Raw genomic sequence first — 22551 nt, forward strand, 5'->3', positions numbered from 1 at the left:
CATCTGCAGTCTCGTCAGTGTAAGTTGAAAGATCACAAAGATCCACCGAAGATTGCATCGATTGCACAGAAGCGCTGTCTGAGTCCAATCTCATTCTTTTTTTTGGATTTGTCGTCAGGACTGGTTTGTCTGTTATTCTTATTAGTACTTTTTCCTTTTCCAATCCTTTATTTGGTACCAGTTTATCTCTTACAAATAAACTTTGTTTCACTGGTGTTGGTAGATTGCGAATTAACCTTTGTGATCCACTAGAGGGTTTGTCACCTCCAGGTTTTTCTTTTTTTCGATTTTTTCTGAGCAGATTTTGCTTTGCCAAGTTTGGTTGGTCCAGCTTGGCATCACATATGATGATTTTTGCTGCTCCTCCAAAGATGCCGTAAGTTGTTTTTTCAGTCGAAATGTGAGGAAGTGCCGAAGATAATCCAGCTTGTGCTTCTCCTATAGGCCCGGTTTGTGTTTTACTTGAAGGCGGCTTCTCTTCTAAATTGATTACCGCCACCTTTGGGAGAGTGCTGCTTCATGCCATGCTATGCTGTTGATTTGCAATCGGTGAGTGTTCATTGTTTTTGTTTTTTAGGCATTGTTAGTCAGTCCGTTGATGTTGAAAATCTGTAGTAACACTTTTGTTGTTATGTGTTGTGGGCTTGTTGGTGCTACTTCTGCCACCAAAGGGCTGAGTTGTCGTGGTCTGTTCTGATTCTGTCGTACGTGCCACGGGTTGCTTCTCTTTTTCGGGATGCCACGATCCTTGCATCAGGCTTCCCCTTCGAGCATTCAATAAGGAGCTTTTATCCACACAATCATTCCTGATCTGTGTACTCAGCTCAGTGTGCCGGGACCAATTTTTGGAAGCTTCATTTCCAAGTTGTTGTTTTAGCTCACTATTCATATTTTCCATTTTGTTAACTTTCTCATTTAAATGACTGAGTAACGCGTTATTGTTTTGTAGTTCATCATGAAGGGATTCATATAATTTGATGAAAGGAATTAGAGCCAAGGATGTGGCAGCAAGTACATTGTTATGAATTTGTATTGCCGCCGCCGTAGATATATTGGATTTCAATACTGACTCAGTTTCGGAGTCATGATGTATTGGCTCTATCCTCTCCGTTTCCCTTTCGGTTCTTTCTTGGTTAGTGGCTGCTTTAGCCGGCAGCGACTCTGGGCTTGCATTAACAAATGGATGCATGGGGGTGGGCGTTGAGCAGCTTATCAACTGCTTAGAGAAGTTTCTTAGGTGGCACCTTTTCCCCTGAAGATCATATGACTTGATAATAGGAGTATTTGTGGGAGTTCCCTGAAATTGACTTTTTGGCGTTAGCCTTTCAATGTTCGAGATACGAGATCCTGTTTGAATGTTTATGAAGTATTTGTTCCTTGCAGCATTTTGAAGAGATTCCGTTATTACTTGTCTGTCTTTGCATTTATGTTTTTCTGTAAAGCTTTCAGCTAATTTGTGCTTCATAGCTTCAAAATCGGCTTTTAAACGCTCTGTTAGGCGTGCTTTATGACCTGCATAGTCAAAGCCACTGCTCTGCTTGGGCCTGTTTTTCTGCATACTTTTGTTATTACGTTGACCATCGTTGTGATAGCTCACACTGACTGGTCCTTTTGCAAACCTTGCTTCCATATTTGTCCTCATTTTGTTTGCTTTTTCTGTCTGGTCCTTTGTTGCTATAGCTTTGTAGGTCTGGGTAGGCGTGTTATAGCCTGATTGTCTCGAATTTGCTGTGATTTTATTTTGAGTCTTCCACATCGTTTATCTTGCGTTCTATGGGTGGATAGACGAATCTCATTAAGCTCTCTTCGCCTGATCTTTCTGGGACTGCAAGTTGTAACAATTCGTGGTCCGTTACATCAAAAGGCGAATCAAACAGTACTGTGTTGATTTCGATTTCATTGACATTTGATCCCTCTTCTAAATTTTCGATTGAAATTGCTTTCAAGCAGCTCACATTGGTTTTATCTGCATGTTGATTTGATTTGATTCAGCAATAAGCACACCCACAATCATCGCTATTTCTCTGTTTCCCAAAATTTCTCTACAAGTGTCAGAGTCAGAATTTGGCTTGTCGTTTGACTTGTCACCCTCGGGGGCGGGAACTGATGTGCAGTTACCATCTTCCACAGGATGCCTGGTTTTGGCATTTGTAAGAGAAATTCTAGCCAGATATGTGCTAGTTAGTTGAGCGAGAGAGGGGAACTCAGAGACATTGTTATTTGTCATTTGTGAGGTTGGTTCTATTTGTGGACCGTGTGCTGCCAAATCTGAAGTGTCTGTGTATTGCTTTTGTTGCTTTTTGCTAGACCAATTGTATCCCTCAAGCTCACATTTTTTAGTGTTTGGTTTTTCATCCATGGATACAGATTTGTCTATAGCCTGTGCACAAAGCTTTAGTTTTGAGCGTGTTTGAGGGCCCACCTCAGCCATTGCGTTACTTCGTACCTGTGTATATCAGGAATCGGCTGGCGTCGCTCTATGCTTTGGTTTCCTCCGATCGCCGTTCGCCAAAGCCGCCAAACAGTAGACAGAACACAGCCCTTCTGCCACAGGGCTTACGCCGCAAGGGCGGCACAGCTCAGCTGATATCTCCGGCTGAAAGTCACGTGACAATCGCGGCACGGAAAAAGGGGAATCCTCAGAGCTGTAGCTTAAAGCGGTGGCGTCCTTTTCACCACTCGCCTTAGCTTTGCTTTCTCGTATGATCACCTGTTTGCAGTGCAGATCAGTTCACAGAAGAGAGTTTCGCCACCACAGCCAAACAGTAGATGGAACACCGCCCTTCTGCCACTATCTGAACTATCTTTTCTCCTCCCCGATCGCTGCCCTGCGTTGTTAGTTCTTACTGAAACCTGGCTTCACGAGTGTTCTGCTCCGGTTCTGGCTAAGACCATCCCAGTGGGTTACAGCATTATCCACCTAGATAGGCCTGACCCCCACCGTGGTGGTGGGCTAGCCATTATTTTTAAAATTGATTTGCAATGCTCCCAACTATGTTGTCCCCATAATTTTAATTTCAAATCCCTCTTTCTCACATATATTGATCATTTAACGCCCTCCTGGCGCCTATGGCGGCCTGTTGGAAACACTGGTTGACTGTATAGCCAGCTTGCAGGTGAAATATGCCAACCTGATCATCCCTGGTGATCTAAATCTAAAATGTAAACCCCCCCCCCCTCCAGGGACTGTAGCCCTGGATCTCTTATATGATAGCCTACTGGATTTAGACTTCCCGCAGCAGGTTGTTGGATCTACCCATAAAATAGGTAATAAGCTGGATGTTGTGTTTGCCAGCAAAACCTCCTTTCTTTTCTTTCTGCCGAGCCCATGGTCTGGACTGACCAACTGTGCAATACCCAGGATCCTCCCTGAGCACATTCTGCAACGTTGTTGGTGCTCCGCTAACCTTCAGGATCTGGTGGGCTCTGTTAAGAAAAAATCCTTCTATGTCCCTACTAACCACCCTGCTTTTGGGTCCCCGCCAATGATGTTGCCCCTCTCTGCCATTTTCAACCTCACAGACTCCCTTCCGAACCTTGGTTCACTGATCAACTGAGGGCGTTGCGCCTAGGAGTGAAACAAATAAAGCGCAAATGGCGTCTGGGCTATGATGCCACTGACAAGCAGCGGTACCAGGTTGGTCTCTCAGCAAAAAAAGCTCTACTTTGCAGAACAGATTGAAACGTTTTTAATTCAACCCAAGACTCTCTTTTCTGTAATTAATTCTTTGTCATCACCTACTAAATGTAGGTCAGCTATCAGACCAACTCAGGAGTTATGCGACTCTCTTATCTGACTTTTTCATCACTAAAGTCGAAACCATTTGTGCTAATATTGCTGGACGTTTCGTCTCTGTGGTCCACACTTCTTAATCTGTCCACTCTTTAAGATACGGATTACCCCAGGACTTCGTGGTCTCAGTTTACAACATTCTCAGAAGACAGGTCTCCAAAGCCCTGCACCCCCCCTCCGACCCACTACCTCTGGCAGTGATGAAAAAGCTATCTGCCAATGTCCCAGGCGAAATTACCACAGCTGTCAATCTCTTCTGCCAGTTGGGATCTATCCCAAACGAGCTTAAGGCCGCCCTGGTCATCCCTCTTCTGAGGAAGCCAGCTCTTGATCCCTCTCTTCCATCTAATTTTAATCCCATTGCCCTCCTACCTCGTGTTATGAAACTGCTTGCATCACTGGCATCTCCTCTGCAGTCTTCCTTTGTCAAGTCGTCCAGGATGCTCGACCCAGCCCAGTCTGGTCTGGTTTTTGCACTGGTAGGGGGACAGGAAAGTGTTCTTGTCTCCGTACAGGACATGGCCAGGCTGGTTGACGAGGGGAGGCATTTGGGGGGTGAGGGGGTTCAGTTCCTTCCTTCCTTCCTACCTACCTGGTGCTACTCATATGCAGACGATACCCAGTTACTGATCCGCCTGATCCAGATCTAGGCGGAGGTGTATGCGTGCCTGCACAAGTGTCTGACTGCCATGGCACAATGGATGGGGCAAAACTGGCTGAAAATGAATGGGGACAAAACCAAGGTGGTGGTGGCGGTGGTGGGGGGGGGGGTCCCCCCCCCCCAATCCTTCACTGTGGATTTCCTCCTTTTGGCCTTCCTCTTTGGGCACACTCCCAGCTGCTTCTACAAAAGGTAAAAAATCTTGGCGTTATTATGTCAGCCAAACTGTCTTTGGGACCCCCAAGTCTCCTCGGTATGCCAGCAGGGGCACTTCCAGTTGAAAATCCGTAGGAAAGTGCTCCACCTTATACCATCCCTGCTGCGTCCACATGTAGTAGAAGCGATGATTCTGAGCAGGTTGGATTATTGCAATTCCCTGTACCTGGCACAGCATAAGGGGCCAATTGGCAGATTACAGCGCCTCCAGAATCTTGCAGCCAGTCTGGCAACTGGCACTCCTTATGGGTCCCATATATCCCCAGTACTCCGTTCTCTGCATTGGCTTCCAGTGGCACAGCAAGTTCAATTCAATGCGTTTTGCATTGTTCACCGGGCCTTGCATGGCCATGGGGCAGAGTACCTCTGTGCTAAATTGAGAGCTTCAGTCCTAACCGCCCATTGCGCTCAGCCTGAGCCGTTTTTGCCATCTGTGTCCCCTTTTCGCCGTTCGCGACTAGGAGGACGTGCCTTCTCTATTACAGCGGCACAACTGTGCAACAGTCTACCACTGAAATCACTGTCTAATCATCTAGCCTTTCGGAAGCCTCTCAAGACCCATCCTTTTCTAATCCTGTCACTTTTTCAGGCTTCTGTGCTCTCTTGCTTTTGGTGGTCCTCCTCGAAGATGGGGTGGGTGAAGAACGCGCGCTCTATAAATAACTAACATAACCAACGCTTTTATTTTAGGAAAGAATTCCGTTTCCTTGGGCTTCTGCTCATTTGAAGGATAGGTTTGCAAATTATGATAAACTCGTAGGTTTTTACTTTTCTCCCAGCAAAAACAGAGCACAGCGCGAAAAGGAGTGGCAAAGGATGATCTGCATCAAGAATTTCATGAAGGAAAATCAACAATGACTTTCACAGGGTATATGGGGGGGGGGGGAAACACACACATAATTTACTTTTCTGCCACTTCGAATAATGCCTGTACTTGAATACTTCTACTCTGACACTCTTCCAGCTTTGTTACTAAATAGCAGGTCGGAGCAAAAATTGGACCAACAACCTAACTTTTTATTTTTAGAAATACAGATTGTCTGATGAGAACATAAAGGTATTCCATAGATTAACTAAGAAGGCCAAGAAAGCAGAGAGCATACCTGAAGGGGAACCTAGGAACTGTAATTATGCACATCATATTTACAGCAAAGTCAACAATGATAGTGTGCCTGTGTCATCTAGCATGGGTTGGTATGTTCAACTACTATTATAATGGTCATGTTTTTCTGTCACCCAATTAGCAGGAAAAAAATATAATCTCTTTAAGAGATGGGGAGCCATGTGTCGGATTTAGTAGGAGAAGATGTGCTACGCTCCAGTGAGGAGTGGAGATTGAAATGTCAATACATGGGGGCAAATATCTTCTGATTATGTGTCGTACAAAGCAAAAAAAGAAAGCAGTAAATGGTTCTCAAATCTCAGCAATCTTATTGTTATTTTTCACAGCTGCGACTGACAGTACCTGCTTTGCGTTTTCAATGTATGCTGCCATGTACTCATAGGCTGCTGCCTGTGCATTGACTCTAGTCTCCGTTCCTTCCACTGGTAAGGCAAAACTGTCCATAATGATCATCGTTTCACCATCCACCTTTCCAAGCATCAGACCCATGACCTCCAGGCTACCACCAGACCGGGCATGCATCACCATCTTTAGCAGGGCGAGAGCAGAGATCTTGCAATACTTGAAGTAATGATGGCTGAAAAAGACAAAACCTACACGTGAGGATGGCACATTTTCAGCAGCAAGCTTCTTTCGTCAATTCTCATTAGATCACAGCAAAAGGACGGGTAGGTGATTACAGGAAACCACCCTCAACTTCTGTCGACATTATTCTAATCAGCCTTTACAGACAAAAGTTAAAAAGGTTTTGCAAAAAGGTCTTCAATGTGACCTTTCTCCTTGGGGTGAATAGAAGATTACACTTCTTGTCCTCTGCCTGTGTTTTTCTCTTTCTCTCAGAGGAGATTAACAAAGAAGTTGGGCCCAGGCTGTTACAAGTTCCATACAACCACTCCCCTCTCCTTACATAGAACTATCCATAGTTATGGGTCACAGGCTGGGGTGGAGGGTTGTAGAATATGCATTTCCTAGAGCAGCACTGCTGCAGGATACTGAAGAGGCTTTGCATTTAAAGTGCAGAGGATCATGCTGTTGCAACACCAATATAATGGGGCAACCCACAGGCATAGGGTTGCAGACTACACTGGGGTAAACAAAACCAAATAATTGAATAACTAATTTCACTGCTTAGTCACATCATTGTGGACATCAGATGTATATCTAACTCCGACAGTGGAAATCTAGCTAAGGCTACATTGAACTAAACATAGGAAAGACATTTGACCAAATTTGATTGACAAATGCTCTGATTTGGCGACATCTGTTGTCAAAGTTCAATCTAAGTTTTGATTCAACTGCTGGGAAAGAAAAACAGGTTTTTGCATGGGGCTTTCCATATAGCAGGGTTTTGGCAACCCGAGGCGGTCCCACAGGTCTTCGACTAGGAATGCCATGGTTCCTTGTGATAAGACTATTCTAGTTTGGGCAAACTGAAGTTGTAATCCAAATCTGGAGAGTCAAACGTTACAGACCCCTATCAGAGGCTGAAAAATGCACTATTAAGCCCACAACATCGCAACTTATCTACATCTACTTCGATTTTCCAAGTCTTTTAGGACACACCGCGGATTTAGGAGAAAAGCAGTTGATTCTGCAATCGCATCAACCAAATTCAAGATATTCACTTTTCAAGGACCAAACATAAGATCGATATTTCTAAGCCTGTGCAGATGGTGTGGAGGAGCAAATGAAATTAAGTTTGTAACACTGAGCACACAAGATATTTGTGTGCATAGCCAGAAGGACAAGTAGAATGAACTGTCTACCAGCGGACACCAGCCACCAAAAGCACACCCAACGTGGAAAAAAATAAAGTGAATGCTGCTGAATACCAACATCCACAGCTCATCCAACACGGAACCCAGCAGCATGCATTTCAGCGGGAAAAAGATATTAAGGGATATACTGTGGAATCTACACAATCATACCCAGAATCCACCACAGACACTACCTAGCTAACCCCAACGACCATTGTGATGTAGTCTGTCTGAACTTATTTGTGGATGGGTGGTAAGCAATGGGGCTGGATGTCACCACAAACCAGGTGACACGAGGAAAAGCCCATGGCTACACCAAGTGTCAGAACCAGACGTCAGGGGGCTGGTCATATTGCCACCTTAGAAGGGCATGTTTCTTTAAGGCCATCAATTATGGTAGGGCAGGCAGTCCTGGGAAACTGTAGCACCCATCTTGCCATCTTTGTACAGGTGTGAAATCTCACACCCAAAATGTTAGCGCAACCTTTCCACCACAGGGGCATGGAGGGTGGCACAGGACCTGAAATAAGACGAATTTTGCACAGTTAACCAACAACTGATAAACTAGGGGTGGAGGCCAGGGTGTGTCAAGCAGAGAGGACCACCCATGTGGAGGGCCTAACCCAACCTTCAGGCCCACATGAAAACTACAAGCCATCCACAGGGCGGGGACCATCAATCAATCTCTCTACCTGCTGCATAGGGAGACACAACTGAATTCACTTAGGTTAAAGATTAGTTGGAAGGCAGGGTCAATGTCCTGCAAAAAGAAAAGGGCTCTGTTGTTGGGGAAACAAGTGAGGGGCAGAGGAAAGAGCAAAACAACCAGGGGCCTGCGGAAAGAAATAAAACAAATTAAAATGAGAAGAGGGAGTGTGCGCGATGGGCTCGGGTTGCTGGGGACAGCATGCGAAAGGCCCGTGGGGAGGGTAGGATGGAAAAAGAGATAAAAAGAAAGGAGGAGATATAGTAGGCTGTAGGGAGGGACTGAAGAAGCTGGATAGAGAAGGACCAGGGAAGTTGGGAAAAGATTACGAAGTTAATTCTGGTTACAGGTGTCAAACAAGAAGGTGGTGAGAGAAGCTAGGGAGGTGGTGGTGGAGAGAGTAACCACAGAGAATGTTGTGAAGAAGCCAGCTCTTAATATAGAGGTGCAGAATAGTAGGAGGTGCCTAAAGAGAGGGGGCGGGGTGAACAGTGAGGAGACTATTAAAAAAAGGAGGGTGACCAGAGCGGAGAGGTGAAGGGTAAAGGAGGAAAAGAAGATTAGAAGAGACAAGGAAGAGCATGAGAATACCTGGACAAAAGGGGGTGGGGGGTGTGGGATGGTTGTATGAACAAGCAGGAGGACAGAGAGAAAGAGGGAAAATAATAGAATTCTTTCCCATGATTTTCCCCATGTACAAGTTTGTGGCGAGACGTCAAAGAGGAGAAAGCTGGTAGGGATGAGAATTTTTTTATTTTTTTTTTAAATCTTACAAGAAATCTGCTTGCACTGTAGAACAAGCTAGAAGTCCTATTTTGATGCCTGCATCAATGAAATATGACATCCATCACCTCACGTCACCCACAGCTCTTAGGCGTAACGAAATCTAATCTCTAGTATAGACCCTATATCAAACAATCTGACTTGAGTATCGGCCTGACAAGCAGCACAGAATCAATAGACTGCCTCTGCGTAAAGGTAGAGGGGAGCAATCAAACACAATACGTGTAAAGTTTATGGGTACTAGTTCTAGGTTTATCACATTTATGTTAAAAAGGTAATTGTGCGGGCTTAGTTAACTCCATCTGCTAATCGTCTCGTTCACCTTGGGGGTTGTGCGTCACTTGGTATAATGACCATTCCGCAAATTCCAGCCCTCAGCTTTGCCTCTTGTGCGTGGGTCATTACCCCACAATAATGACACCTCCCTCAGCCCATAAGGATCAACGACACTCGGAGATAGTCAGCAGACATTGTTCTTTCTAACCTGTAACTGCTTTTTACCGCTGTAACCATTGCCTTGATGCCCATGAGTTTAGTGCGCTTTATAAATGGAAAGAAAATTACATAAATAAAAATATATCTAAATTTGAACAGCACTCGAGAAGTTATTTTGATTATTATTGAATAGAGCAGATAACTGCTAATAGTCGCCATGAACCCTCTGGCACACACAATTCCTTAATGTCCAAGGAAACTCAGTAGATATCTAGGTTCCGTGCATTACATTTGTGCCGACCCCTCGAGGGTGCACAGAATATTGGTTTCCACCAGCCATGGCAATGTACATGTGTTTTATAGGCATTGATGCAGGCAATGGAAATAAAGAACTTGGAGAATCATCATAGATGGTAAATGTGGACATTAGAAATAAGCTGAAATGATCCAGAAAAATAAATTAGAAATAAGGACCCACTTTTAACCGATTCTGGGATTAAGATGTTTGAACCAATGGAGCTGGGGTATTGTCCCTTAAAACCACTCAAGATTTGAAATCACTTGTTGCAATAAAAACTTGGTTTATTGCACTTTATTAGTATACAGCGTCTGAGTATTTCAGACAACGCACACATCTCAATGTTCAAGCCAAGCATACAACAATAACTCATGTGCAGAGAAAGTATGTCAGCACAGCACCCTCAGGGATCAGAAATTCGCCTTTTGAATACTTTTTTGGCACTGCGTGCGCTGCTTTTTTATGCATACTACGTTTTTGGTCTTGAATATAACAATTTTGGTCTTGATAATAACTATTTAGTGGCTATCGGGCACATACAGTACTAAGCAGCCTGATCTGCCCGAGGCCTCTGGCTGCTGAAATTAGTTTGAAGAGGTCTATATTGTTAATGGGAACCAGAGTGAACCAGAAACCTGAAAAAACCTTGCCCCCTGGAATTGCTCAACATAGTGCGACGATCCTTCAGATCACTTCTCCCCAGATGGGAGCCGCTTTCCATGAGGCTAGGGAGGTGAGCTGTTAACCGATGCGCCCGCTGGGGTTGGTGATATGCGCGAGGATCTCGTGGGGAGGGACTTCCCTCCTGGGGACAAGGATGTGCATCTGGGACAAGGCCTTTTATCTCTCAACTCCACAGGGTAAAAACACCCAACCCTTCCTTACCTATGATAAAGTCGGAGACTATGCATTATTGTAATGTGACAGACTGTCTCACTATGATAGCTACTGGGAAGAAGAACCCAAGAATGCTACCGTCAAGCACGAGGAGTACTCAATAAAACTGACGTTACACTGGGGCGGTCTCAGCCACTTAAGCTGAACAGTAAAGAAGGACAAGGAGAGCAACCTGCAGAGAGGGACATCCGGAAGCAGTGTGGCGTAATGAGAGCGAACCAAGGGACACGAGGAAAGTCAGCTGGAAGCCGAAAACCTTTAAGCTGAGCGTCAGTGTGGTGGTGGCGTGACCTATCATGGGTGGACCATGTGGTCCAAGAACTATGCAGAGACTGCCAACACTAGCCTACTGTGTAGCCGTATAAACGATTGCATGGGAAGTACGAGGAACTGTGGTGGTTTCGCAACCTGTAACAGGTGGATCGTGGTCTGAAACCTGCGCCCATGGCCGCCAGCATAACAGACAGCGAACTCAAGTGGGCCAAAGGAGAGCAGAAAAATGAGAAAGAACAAACGTGCAACCCCTGGCAAAACCGGTGAAGAGTTACCCGAGATAACAGTAGTAAGTCCTGGAAACCAAAAAACAAGAGAATTAGACTATATTGTGAGGTAACTCCCTGGTCATTTCCATAGGACTGTGGTATTAAAGAGTCAAGGACTCGGAAGCATCTTCCTCGTCCCAGTGGGAGCAAGTTGAAGGAAAGTGTTAAGCAACGACAACCCTAAATCCGTGGCGAGAACTTAAAAGATTGATGAACAATCAGTTACTCCCTCATCCCGGTGGGGCAAGTTAAAAGGCAGTATGGGTTAGGGGCAACGCTTACACAGAAGAGAGGCGACATCGAGCATGTGGTGGTATTGGTTGCCAGACATTTCGTCGAAAAAAAATTGGTCGACCAGACAAATGGTCGAACCAATTTGGTCGAAAACCAAATGGTCGAAATTTTTTTTTTTTTTATTTTAACCCTTTTTTTTTTTTGGGGGGGTCCCCCCCAACCCCCTTTTTTTCTCTAAAAATCCCTTTTTTAACTAAACGAAAACCTGAAAAATAAATATATAAATAAATAAAAAATTCGACCATTTGGTTTTCGACCAAATTGCGTCGACCAGTTTTTTTTCGACGAGCTGACTGGACACCGGTGGTATTTACATCCAAGGCACTGTCTGAGGCAGAGAAAAACTACTCCATGGTAGAGAAAGATGCAAGCTTGCGCATGGGCAGTAGAGAACGTCAGGACCTATGTATGGTGGACCAAATTTCATCGGATCATGGACCACAAGGCGTTGGTGCACATGACATCCACTCCACGACTGGCATGCATAGCAACAAAACTTCAAGAGTAAACGTACAAAATAGTGCATATTGTGGGATGTAAGAATTCACAGGCTGACTGTCGCGCTAACCCCAAAGTGGTCAAGTTACCACGTTTCTGCAAAAATGAGTAAGGTGGCATCAGTTGGAGACTTGAGGAGCAAAGAAAGACAAAGCCATGTTGTCGAGATGGGTCAGAAACTGATGGTTAGATGAAAGGGGGATTCCGGAAGGACTGTGACCATACTGGAAAGTGGAGAAGGAGATGCATGAATACAATGGCATGTTGTTCAGGGGTGACCAAGTGATACCCCCCCCCCCCCCAATGGTAATGAGGAAACTCTTGTACAGAGCCGATTAACAGGGTTCGATTTTCCCAGCACTGGGCGCTAAATAGCTCCTGGTTTGAGTTATTTGGCTCCTGGTAAGGCCTTCCACTAAGGCTGCCAGGAGCTGTAAAATGCGCCTGCTTGAAAACCTAATTCTGTAGTAATTGCTGGCTAGCACCAATAGATGGGAGCACAGCATAACAGAAGGCATGGAATTGTGACTTGATTAACAAAGTGAAATGCAAAAGGAGATAATGCCCCTCAAAACAGAGTCAAACATGATGTAGAGTGAATGAGAGAGATATATTGCACGATGAACCGCGCCAGAAAGAACCAGGCAAAGATGATGAAAATAACGATGGCTATTGGCAATGGCTGCCCAAGGTCTTTGAGGCCCATTTCTCTAACATCTTACGATGACAATAGTATGCCATGTTTGTGGAACACAAGGGGTTTTGCACATCTCTCTGCTAAGGATGGCTTGTTGGAACATAGACTCATTTAGTATTTAGCTCTTCAAGAGACCTGAATGACCGAATTGCGTGAAATTGATGGTAGAAAAACATCTCAGCTGTTGTCAGTAAAAGGATCACTTGGTAGGCCTAAGGGGGGGGATTATTGATATCTGTATGCCATCCATGCGATATTGTTGAAACTAGTGGGTCATCCCCTATGGTCCAAGTAGTCAAAATGAACTGTATTTGTGGGGAGAATAGGGAGACCATTATAAATATATGATCCACTGACAGCTGTGACACGCAAAGAAAATCAAAAGACTAAAGAGAATCTTGAATGGGATAGATTCAGATTTACCAATCTGGGTATTATGTGACTTCAATTCGAAGATTGGCACAAACTCTGAAAGTTTTCCCAGAATTGTGCGTCTTGACTCCTTATGATCCGCTAGCCTACAATTCACAGGGAACATCATGGGCATAGATGCTATACTCTTATAATGTAATCATGCTAAATGGGCATGGTGCGGGTGATGTACATAAAGCCTATATACGAATAGGTGGAAAGAGTGCCACAACTATAAATTATGTTTGTTTATTATTTATATTGCGCGCGAGACCCCGAGGTATCAGGGCGCAGAAGATACAAGAAGTCTTACAGCTTAAGTTACACATAACATATATACAAATCAGGGATCAAGAAAATACAGATACGTAATCTACACATAGCTTGTATACAGATCAATGCAAAAAGGAAAATACAAATGCATAATGTACAAGGGACATAAAATACAGGAAGAGCATTATGCAGGTAGCATAACAGAATCTCTGGAATCTGTTGGCAGCACGATGAAGTATGGGTCAGGTGCGCTACTGATCATTTTCTTTGTATTTATTGTGTTTATATAGCGCTTTAACCCAAAGCGCTGTACCTTATAACAAGGTACATAACAGTAGAAGCAATTTACAAAACATGATTCAAACCAATAAAATAGCATGTAGAGCAATTCATCTCTGAGGGTAAGAGGGAAGGAGGGGGTGAAGATGGGAAAGGAGGAGGAAAAAGAAAGGGCATTAGGTGTCCTTGGCCTCAAGCCCAGGGATCGTATCTCTCCAGGACTGAAATCTCTGCACTGGCTCCCTGTGGCTGCAAGGATTAAGTTCAAAACCCTCTGCACTGTCTACAAGGTCTCTGGGGCCCCATTACCTTCAACTCTCCCTTCCTAAATATTTTCCTTCTCGAGCTCTTCGTTCATCTGCCTCCAACTACCTCAGAGTCAGTCGCTTCTCCAAGCAACGAGTTGGTGGTAGATCTCTCTCTTCAGCAGGGGCCTTCCTGCCTCCCTGAAACTTGAGGAGAACCATCTCCAGTTCCAGAAGCACCTCAAAACCTTCCTCTTTGCTTCTGCTTTCTCTTCCCCTTTCCCCTGCTGACTTCCTGGCTGAAACCGCACTGGATACCTGGCCACCCTTTCTGATCTCGGGCCCAGGCCTCGCCAGTTGCACACCTGCACTGTCTCCCTGGCAACCCCAGCGCCTGGGGACTGTTTTCTGTATCCCTACAGTCCCCCTACCAGCACCTATATCTGCACTTAACTTGCACTTGCCACCAGCTGGCCGCTTTTTATTTATTTTATCTTAATATTCTACTATCCCATGCACTGCACTTCCCCAACACACCCCCCCCCCCCTCTCTCTTGCACCTGCGCGATCTGATTGTCACCTGGCCTAATAGGATTGTGGTCTGTCTTCCCTTTGTTCCCCCTCCCTTGCCTCGTCGCGCCTTGAAACACTTGTGTATAGGCGCGTTATAAATGCCATATCATATCATTAGAGCGAAGAAGCAAGGAGGGTAAGGGAAAAGGGGGGGGTTAGGGTGAGGTGCATAGGGGGAGATGTGAGGGAAAGGAGATAGTAATGGGAGAAGGGATCAGGGTGGGGGATGGAGAAGGAGAGATTTTAGGGAACTACGGAAGGAGGAAAAGGTAGGTATGGAACGGATAGAGAGAGATAGGGAGTTCCAGTGCAGGGGAGTTAGGAGCTGAAAAGAGCAGAAACGGGAGGAGGCACATGGGGAAGAGGGAACGGTGAGAAGGAAGAGATCAGCAGAACGAAGGGAACGGGAAGGGGTGTAGAAAGAGAGGAGAGGTAAGGGGGAGCAAGGTCATGGAGAGATTTAAAGACAAGGCAGAGAAAATGAAATTTAAGTTGCGAGTGTAAGGGAAGCCAAGATAAAAAGCGAGGAGGAAATTGAGTCATGAGGGGCAAGGAGGCAGAGGGTACGGACAGCTGAGTGGTAGAAGGATTTGAGGGGGGGTGAGATGAGATGCAGGTAGTACAAAGAGTATAGAGGAGCAGCAGAAGAAGCGCGAGAAGATAAGGGAGGAGATTAAAAATGTAGTGGCATGGAAGGTGAGAGGAGCGGATTTTGTGAATGTTGTAAAGGTCGTAGCGACAGGTGCGAGCGGTAAGAAATATGGTGGGAAAAGGAGAGGGAGGAGTCAAAGTGAATGCCTAGATTGCGAGCGTGGGCAGAGATGGAAAGATTAGAGGGGGGAAGTGTATAAAAGGTGGAGGAGATGGAGGGGGAAGAGAGTTGGAGGGAAAGAATAAGACTTCAGTCATCAGTATTGAGGGAAATAAAGCGGGATGACATCCAGTTTTTAATGGCTGTAAAACAGGAAGAGAGTTTAAGGTGGAGGTCAGGAGAAAAGGAAGAGTTGGGTGTCATCGGCATAGAAATGGTGAGAAATACCAAAGGAAGAGATGATGGGAGCAAGGAGAGAGGTGTAGAGAGAGAATAGGAAAGGGCCGAGAACCGAACCTTGGGGTACTCCGTAAACCAAGGGGAGGGTGGGTGAGGTACGACCTCAGGAGAAAGCAAACTAGCGGGAGGAGAGGTAAGAGGAGAGCGAGTTGAGAACAGAGTCTAAGCCAGTTGGTGAAATTCTGTGTGAAGTTCATGTATGATTGATCTGCTCGTAAGGATGGAGGCAGGGAGTTCCAAAGCTGAGCTGCTTTAACTGGAAAGCTGTTACCCCCCCGACCTTGGATAACTTAAATCTTGGGACAGTAAGACAGTTGGCATTGGCTGTTCTAGTGGGCCTAAGCGAGGATTTTCTGAGGAATCTCTCAGTAAGGTAGTAAGGTGCAGCATTATTCAGACATTTGTAAGTAATCGAGGCAGTTTTCAGCCGGATTTTGTCATGGATAGATAACCAGTTGTTTTGTCTCCTGGTCTCAGAGATGTGCCCTCTTCTTGCTATGCCGAGGGCGGCTCTGAGGGCATTATTTTGGAGTGTTCGGGGCTAATAAGTACATCACTAGTAGAATTTGATGTGGAGAGAGTTACAGTAGTCCAATTTGGACAGGATGAGAGCTCTAGCAAGGGTCATACAACTGTTCTTAGATAAAAATGGTTTGCCAGCTTTAATGAGTTTGCATGTATATGCAGTGGCGGACGCCATGGAGTTTACTTGTTTGGTGAATGTAAGGGTGGAGTCGAGGTAAAAGCCTAAGGTTTTTACCTCTTTCACAACTTTAATAGAGTTGCCGTCGATGTTGAAGGATGTGTAATCATGGCCTAATTTTTTGAGGTTAGCGGTGGTACCCAGAATGAGGAGTTCAGTTTTGTAATCATTCAGGCATAGACCGTGTCCTGCCAGCCATGCCTGGATGATGAGGTTGGCTGTTCACCAAGGCCAAATCATTGTCATAATCCCCACTAAATGGTAGGAGAATCTGTGTATCATCTGCATAGTTAGTGTAGGTGATACCAAGATGGTCCAGATCATCAAAAAGGGGCTTGGTGAATATATTATATAGAGTGGGTGAGACAAGATCCCTGGGGCACTCCACAAGTAATAGAGATAGGATCTGCGGTTGCTGAAGGTGAGAAAACACATAGTTCTGTTTATGAATGATTCTATCCAGACAATGGCCTCCTTAGAGAAATGCACAGGTGGTTGCATAGGACCTTGTGGTCCACAAGGTCGAATGCAACCTAGAGATCAACGTGAAGTAAGGCTGATTTTCCCTTATCCCTAAGCTAGTCGATTTGTGCCTTGAGGTCAATTAGTGCCGTTTCCGTGCCGTCTTGTGGTGTGGTCAGAAGCCTGATCGGCAAGCTCCTAAAAAGGTGGTTAAGTTCCAAGTATTTCTGAATTTGTAGGTAGGCAAAATGGCACTGTAGTAATGGCCCGGTAGTGGTTCGGTATGGCTGGGTCTAGCGTCTGTTTTTTGAGGAGTGGGAGTATAAGGTTGCTTGGGATGGTACCTGATGCATGGTACCTGATGCAAATGAGGCATTGATAAGCTTCGAGATGAAGGGTGCTAGATCCCTTGCTGCATCCTTAATGAGTTGGGCTGGACATTGGTTGCCCTGGCCATTCGAGGGTTTGAGTGAAAGTAAGACTTCTTCTATCTCAAGAATAGACATTTTGGAGAAGTTGAAGCGGGTTGAAGGGTTATGAGAGGGCGCAGGGGTATGGTTGGATGAGGTCAAGGTGGTTAATGCTGCTTTTTTTGCGATTTTATCCTTAAGGGTAGTCACTTTATTAGCTAGAGCATGCTGAATGTTCGCGCACCAAGTTTTGCCTTTAGTACAGGTATCTTGCACTGGGATGGGGGTTTCTAATTCTTTTAAAATTACAAATAATTTCTACATGCTAGAGTTAGCTTGTAAGAGTCTATTGTTGTAAGATTCTCGTTTAGCCAAAAGTATCTTTCTTACAATGCAATGATGTGTTGCTGAGGTTGGATCCATTTTCCTCAGACGGTAATAGTCTCCAATAGGCCTCACATCTTCTTTTGTCAGTTTGTAGGGTTTTCAAGTGTGAGGTGAACCAGGAGTTGAGGGCCGCTTCAGGTTCGCTTCGTCTCATTTTAAGGGGTGGGGGGCAATGGAGTCAAGTGATGGCATCATAATTTTTATTGTACTCCTCGACTAGCATGTTGGGGTCCATGCTGTCAGGTAGAGAATTGAGGGTAAGAAGAATAAGAGGAATAAGTCTATCAGCCGTAATATTCTTTTTGTTCCTCGTTAAAGAAGGAAGAGTGGAAGGAGTACGTTTAGATAGAAGTTTTATGGTGGCTAGCGTGACTGACAAAAGGGGGTGGTCTGTCCAAGCTTGTGGGGTTATGGTTGTGATGTCGGCATTGCAATTTTAATCCGTCACCCAGTCGAGTGTTCTACCTTTGTTGTGAGTAGGTGTGTTAACTCTGACAAGATATTAGCAACAACAGTTGCTCGTTTATCTTTTGGGTCATTGAAGCCCAGGTTAAGGTGCCGGAACATTAGTACTTGTGAGGTGCTTTTTAAGTTGTCCGAGAGAATGGTAGAGATATCCTCCTCAAAAGACCCAGTGGGACCTGGGGGTCTGTATAGGAGGTGAATAGAGTGTCTGGGAATTGGCGATAGGAGGTTTAGCTGCGAGGGCTTCACAAGATAGAATATCTGGGGTGGGGATAAGTCTCAAAGATAGGTTAGATTTGTCTAGAAGTATGTGCTCATTAGTCAAGTGGCACTGAGTCGGATAAAGGACATGACAATACTGACAAGAGAAGAAAGATATATGCTGATATATTTATCATGTTAACATCTAAGGAAAGTATGATCTAAAATGACGACATCTTTATAAATAACGGTGCAAATCGTGTGCAATGGAATGAGACTACCTGTAAAATTCTAGGATAATGGCAGAAAGGGAGCCAACGCTTTACAGTGAAAGATGGACACCCAAATGTGAGTCTAGTGGGCCCTTATTAATACAGGAGTTCTCTGCTCTTATCTGTGGTATTAAAGAACTAACTCAACATAAAATAAATATAAGAGCATCAGTGAACGTGAGAATAGAGATACTAGGAAGGCAAGTCGTTTTGATGCAGAATACAAGCTGCAAAATAAACGACCAAGCCACGACATAGCTAGAATACTATGCAATAGAGCAAACATAATACCTCTGACATCACTGGGAAGATTAAGGCACTAAAAGCTTGTAATGAATTATGGATGATGAACGAGGTAAGACAGTTAAGTCACAGATCAGATGACTTCAGTAATGGCAACAGCGAGAGACCTCTAAAGTGCGTTGAATACAATGTACACGATTACCCATAAGGCAAGAGCTGCTTTCAAAATACAAACATGGACACATGCTGTAGATAATATGGGTTCAGTTTAATACAAACAAACGTGTGACCAGCAAGAACAAACGCATAGCCTGTTGCGTGACTTTAGCAGAAGGCGAGGACCAGGACATGGTAGCTTCTTCTTTCTAAACACAGAATAGCAGCTCCCAGTCTTAAACGGCTAGGTTCAAGACATGCTTCTTCGCAGCAGGCTGATCAGAAAAGAAGCCAAGGACAGGAAGCAAGATACCAGAATACACATGTACAGTTAAAGTGTCCAAAAGCAAGTGTAGATTTTCACCTCTTCAGAAACACCTCGACTATAATGGGGTTTTAAGTGGCCTAGGAGCAAATGACACACGTTGCTCTTTCCCTGAGCAGAAGCCTCAGTCACACTAAGGGAAACAGCCAAGAGTCAAACACACAGCAACTGTCGCTTAATTTTGCACATAGGTACATCATGTGTCCAACACAAAGCAAAGCACAGGAGCAGTGTTAAGCACTACAGTTAACGGCCCAGGTGTCGGAAATGACGTGCCTATTCTAGGCCCACTTTAATATAAAAAGCACAGACTGACGGGGTAAAAAAAAGACAGCGCAGAGAAGAAATCGTGGGGGGCTGGGAAGACACGTCCATCACAGATCCCCGAGCAGAGGCACGAGCAAGCCGATTGACAGGAAGTTGTGGTCAATTTCCATGCAGCCCAGCGAGGCCTGAAAACGCGAGTTTAAATGTGGAAGTCAAACTGTATGCATTGTCTGAGGCTGAAGGCGTGTTTTGTGTTACGCCATTTCCGATCATACCATAGCTTAGTATAGACCAACATAACAAACTATGTTGCTTAAGATGGTATCTCAAAATAATTAATTGTACTTGTTCTTTATTAAAATGTAAATCATGCTTTTAGCTTATGCAATAATGCTCTTCACGTGTATGGCAATATGCTAGGTTATAATTGCTGCTCCATAGCAGGTGTAATGAGAATTAGGAATGGTAGGAAACAGAAGTGATATTAAATATATTAACCCGCTACCTTCAAGTGTCAGCTTCATATTTCTGAGTAATGCTTCATAATGTGGTCTCTCTGAGCCCAAACTACACAAACATTTTTCCTGGCTGCATTGTGTCAAGTATACCAAGTCGTGCAAAGACTCAAGGAAACTGTCCTAGCGCTAGACCAAAACTCCTAGGGGCATCCCTTACCATAGAATACGACTTGATTCCTTGCCCGCTTCACACAGCCCTATTTGGGGTGTAGGCATGGGCAGCAGAAATCACGCCCCATGGGGAAAAAGTCAGGAGGCACCCCACATGGGACGTCTTAGAGATGGCCAGAGCATTACTAATATGTTTAAATAATCTCATGCCCCAGTCACGGTAGAAGGATAGGGCAAAAAAACAAAATGTTTTTTTTTAAAAAAAGCATTATAAAATGCCTTTTGAAAATAAGAGGTTAGAGTGAGTACAGGAGATGGCGCACCAGGAAATCAACATTCCCATCCAGTGTAGAATGGCTCTATACGATTGGCTCAGATCAGCGCACTGCCACGCAGTGAATACCAATTTCACAGTAGCAGTGATGCATCTTGGTGGATTGCAGCAGAATCCCTCTTTACCTACTTAAATACCCCAGCTAACAGGACAAATAATGTATATGCAAGTCTCCTAGTGAGGGGAGATTTAGACACCAACCGTATCGCCCAGATCAGTATCCTGAATTGGCTTTAACACATACAAATCATGTCAACTGATTTGGCAGTAATCTAGTTTACCCACAAACAGGTGCACGGCATGGCCCATTAGCTACACCCAATCTGTCACAAAAATTCTTGGCACGGTTTCATATATGCAGGCCGACTTTGTTAAAGTGTGCAACATTGCCCTGCAATATGCAGCTCAGCAAGGTATAGCACCCACGTAGCAACCTCAAGGACAGCTGGATGCAGGTGGGGTACAACTACAGACATTGAAAATAATATTAGATCTTGTCCATCCAAGAATGAAGACATTCCCAAGTGGTATTCAGAGAAATTAGGGCAATTACAAGCTGCCTATCCACAAGTCACCCCTCAGCACAGTCATAGAGCCCTAGCCATGTTTCTTCCATCTGGCTGCACACCACCACTAGTGAGCTGTGACAGCTAGATCTCAATCTATAGCTGGCTTTATTTACAGCCGATAGGCACGCTGTTCATCCCATCACTAGCACTGATACTAGGAGACAGCACAAGGCGCGGCCGCAGCCATGAATTTAGCCCTGTCTATAGCAACTAACAATTATCAAATGGTTGAGAGCATAATCCAACCCTTATTAAAAAGGTGAGAAGTCCATAGGAAATTGTCCCAATTGCATGAGCAAGAAAAAAAAGGGAGCAATTTAGGGACATAGTGACATCCACTTATCAATCACTGGGCAGGGATTACTTCGGTAGAAAACCTGCAGCGACACAGAAAAAGGGTAACAAGGACGAAGGAAGGCTCGTTCCATCCTATAAAAAAAAAAAAGGCAACAAACCACAGAAGTGGCAATTATCACCAATAGAGGAAGAAAAACATCCTGAGCATGGGCCTAAAAATGAGAGAACTACAGGAGACAGTCAGGCGACGCAGTGGCAAGGCAACCACAGGGGAAGACGATCATGAGGTAAGCCTGGAGGACAGTCCCATTTCAGACCTACCGACTATGATTTTAGAGATAGGAAACACATGAAGTCCACAGAAGTACAGCACTGATGAAAATCCATCTCCTTCCCAATAGGCAAGGATGCCAGACCGTTCTAAGACTGAGGGGAAGTAAGTGAAGGTTGAGAAAAAAAAAACAACAAAAAAAAAACCAAAACAAAACACACGGCAGCCCTACAGGTTTCACAGAATGCAGAATCCACGCACTCATCGCATCGCCCCAAAGACTAAGCGACACAAAGATTGGATTGAGATCCTATTAGACTCTGGGTCTGATATTTCCATATTTGAATGCAGCCACAAGGCACTATTGGAGCACACAGAAATGCACAGATCACTACTCGCACAGGGCAGACATTAGCACATAATGAAGTGCATTTTGTAACCATTCAGCTAAAAGGCGAACATTCCAAAAAGATTGAAGCACTATTTTGGCCACAGTAACACATTCAATATACAGGGCTGTTAGCATTTCGAGATTGTCCACCATTGTATGGAAGGCAAGCACCAAGGGGTGAGGAGGTGGTAAGGCCTGCTTTTTCAAACAAAGTGAATGGGGATCTGATGCAAAAGTATCCAAGAAAATTGTCAGCGCTGGCAGTGGGGCAGCTGTTTAAAAATCATGTAGGGCATGATAAAGAATGTCCAGCACATGTAATTCCAGTACTGAAACCACCCTCGCCACAAAGGCAGTATCCAGTTAAACCACAGGCAGTTGCACACAAGCAAACTATAGTAGACCAGCTAATGGACCAGGTGGTCGTCATAAAGCAAGCTAGTCCACATAATGGTCCAGTGCTCCCAGTTTTAAAACCGGATGATACCTACCGTTTTATTGTAGATTTTCGAATTTTGAACGCACATTGTAAGACCGAGGCAGTCCAGAACCAACAGTTCTGGATTACTAGCTAATTTATACAGATGTAAATATAAAACAAACCTTGATCCAGGCAATGGGTTTTTCACACAACCTT

At 44.7% G+C, this 22551-nt stretch overlaps 1 protein-coding gene across 2 annotated transcripts in view; it reads right to left on the reverse strand.

Moving 5' to 3' along the window:
* Positions 1-22551, reverse strand: part of COPS5 (COP9 signalosome subunit 5) — a 404773-nt gene that overhangs the window by 327569 nt on the left and 54653 nt on the right. For both annotated transcript variants that reach the window (XM_069621144.1, XM_069621143.1), the window contains one exon: positions 6136-6370. In XM_069621144.1, the coding sequence (XP_069477245.1) occupies positions 6136-6370 (235 nt within the window). The remainder of the gene's footprint in view (positions 1-6135; positions 6371-22551) is intronic.

The sequence above is a fragment of the Ambystoma mexicanum genome, chromosome 5q (genome assembly GCF_040938575.1).
Source record: "Ambystoma mexicanum isolate Mex_15411 chromosome 5q, UKY_AmexF1_1, whole genome shotgun sequence".
NCBI lineage: Eukaryota > Metazoa > Chordata > Amphibia > Caudata > Ambystomatidae > Ambystoma > Ambystoma mexicanum.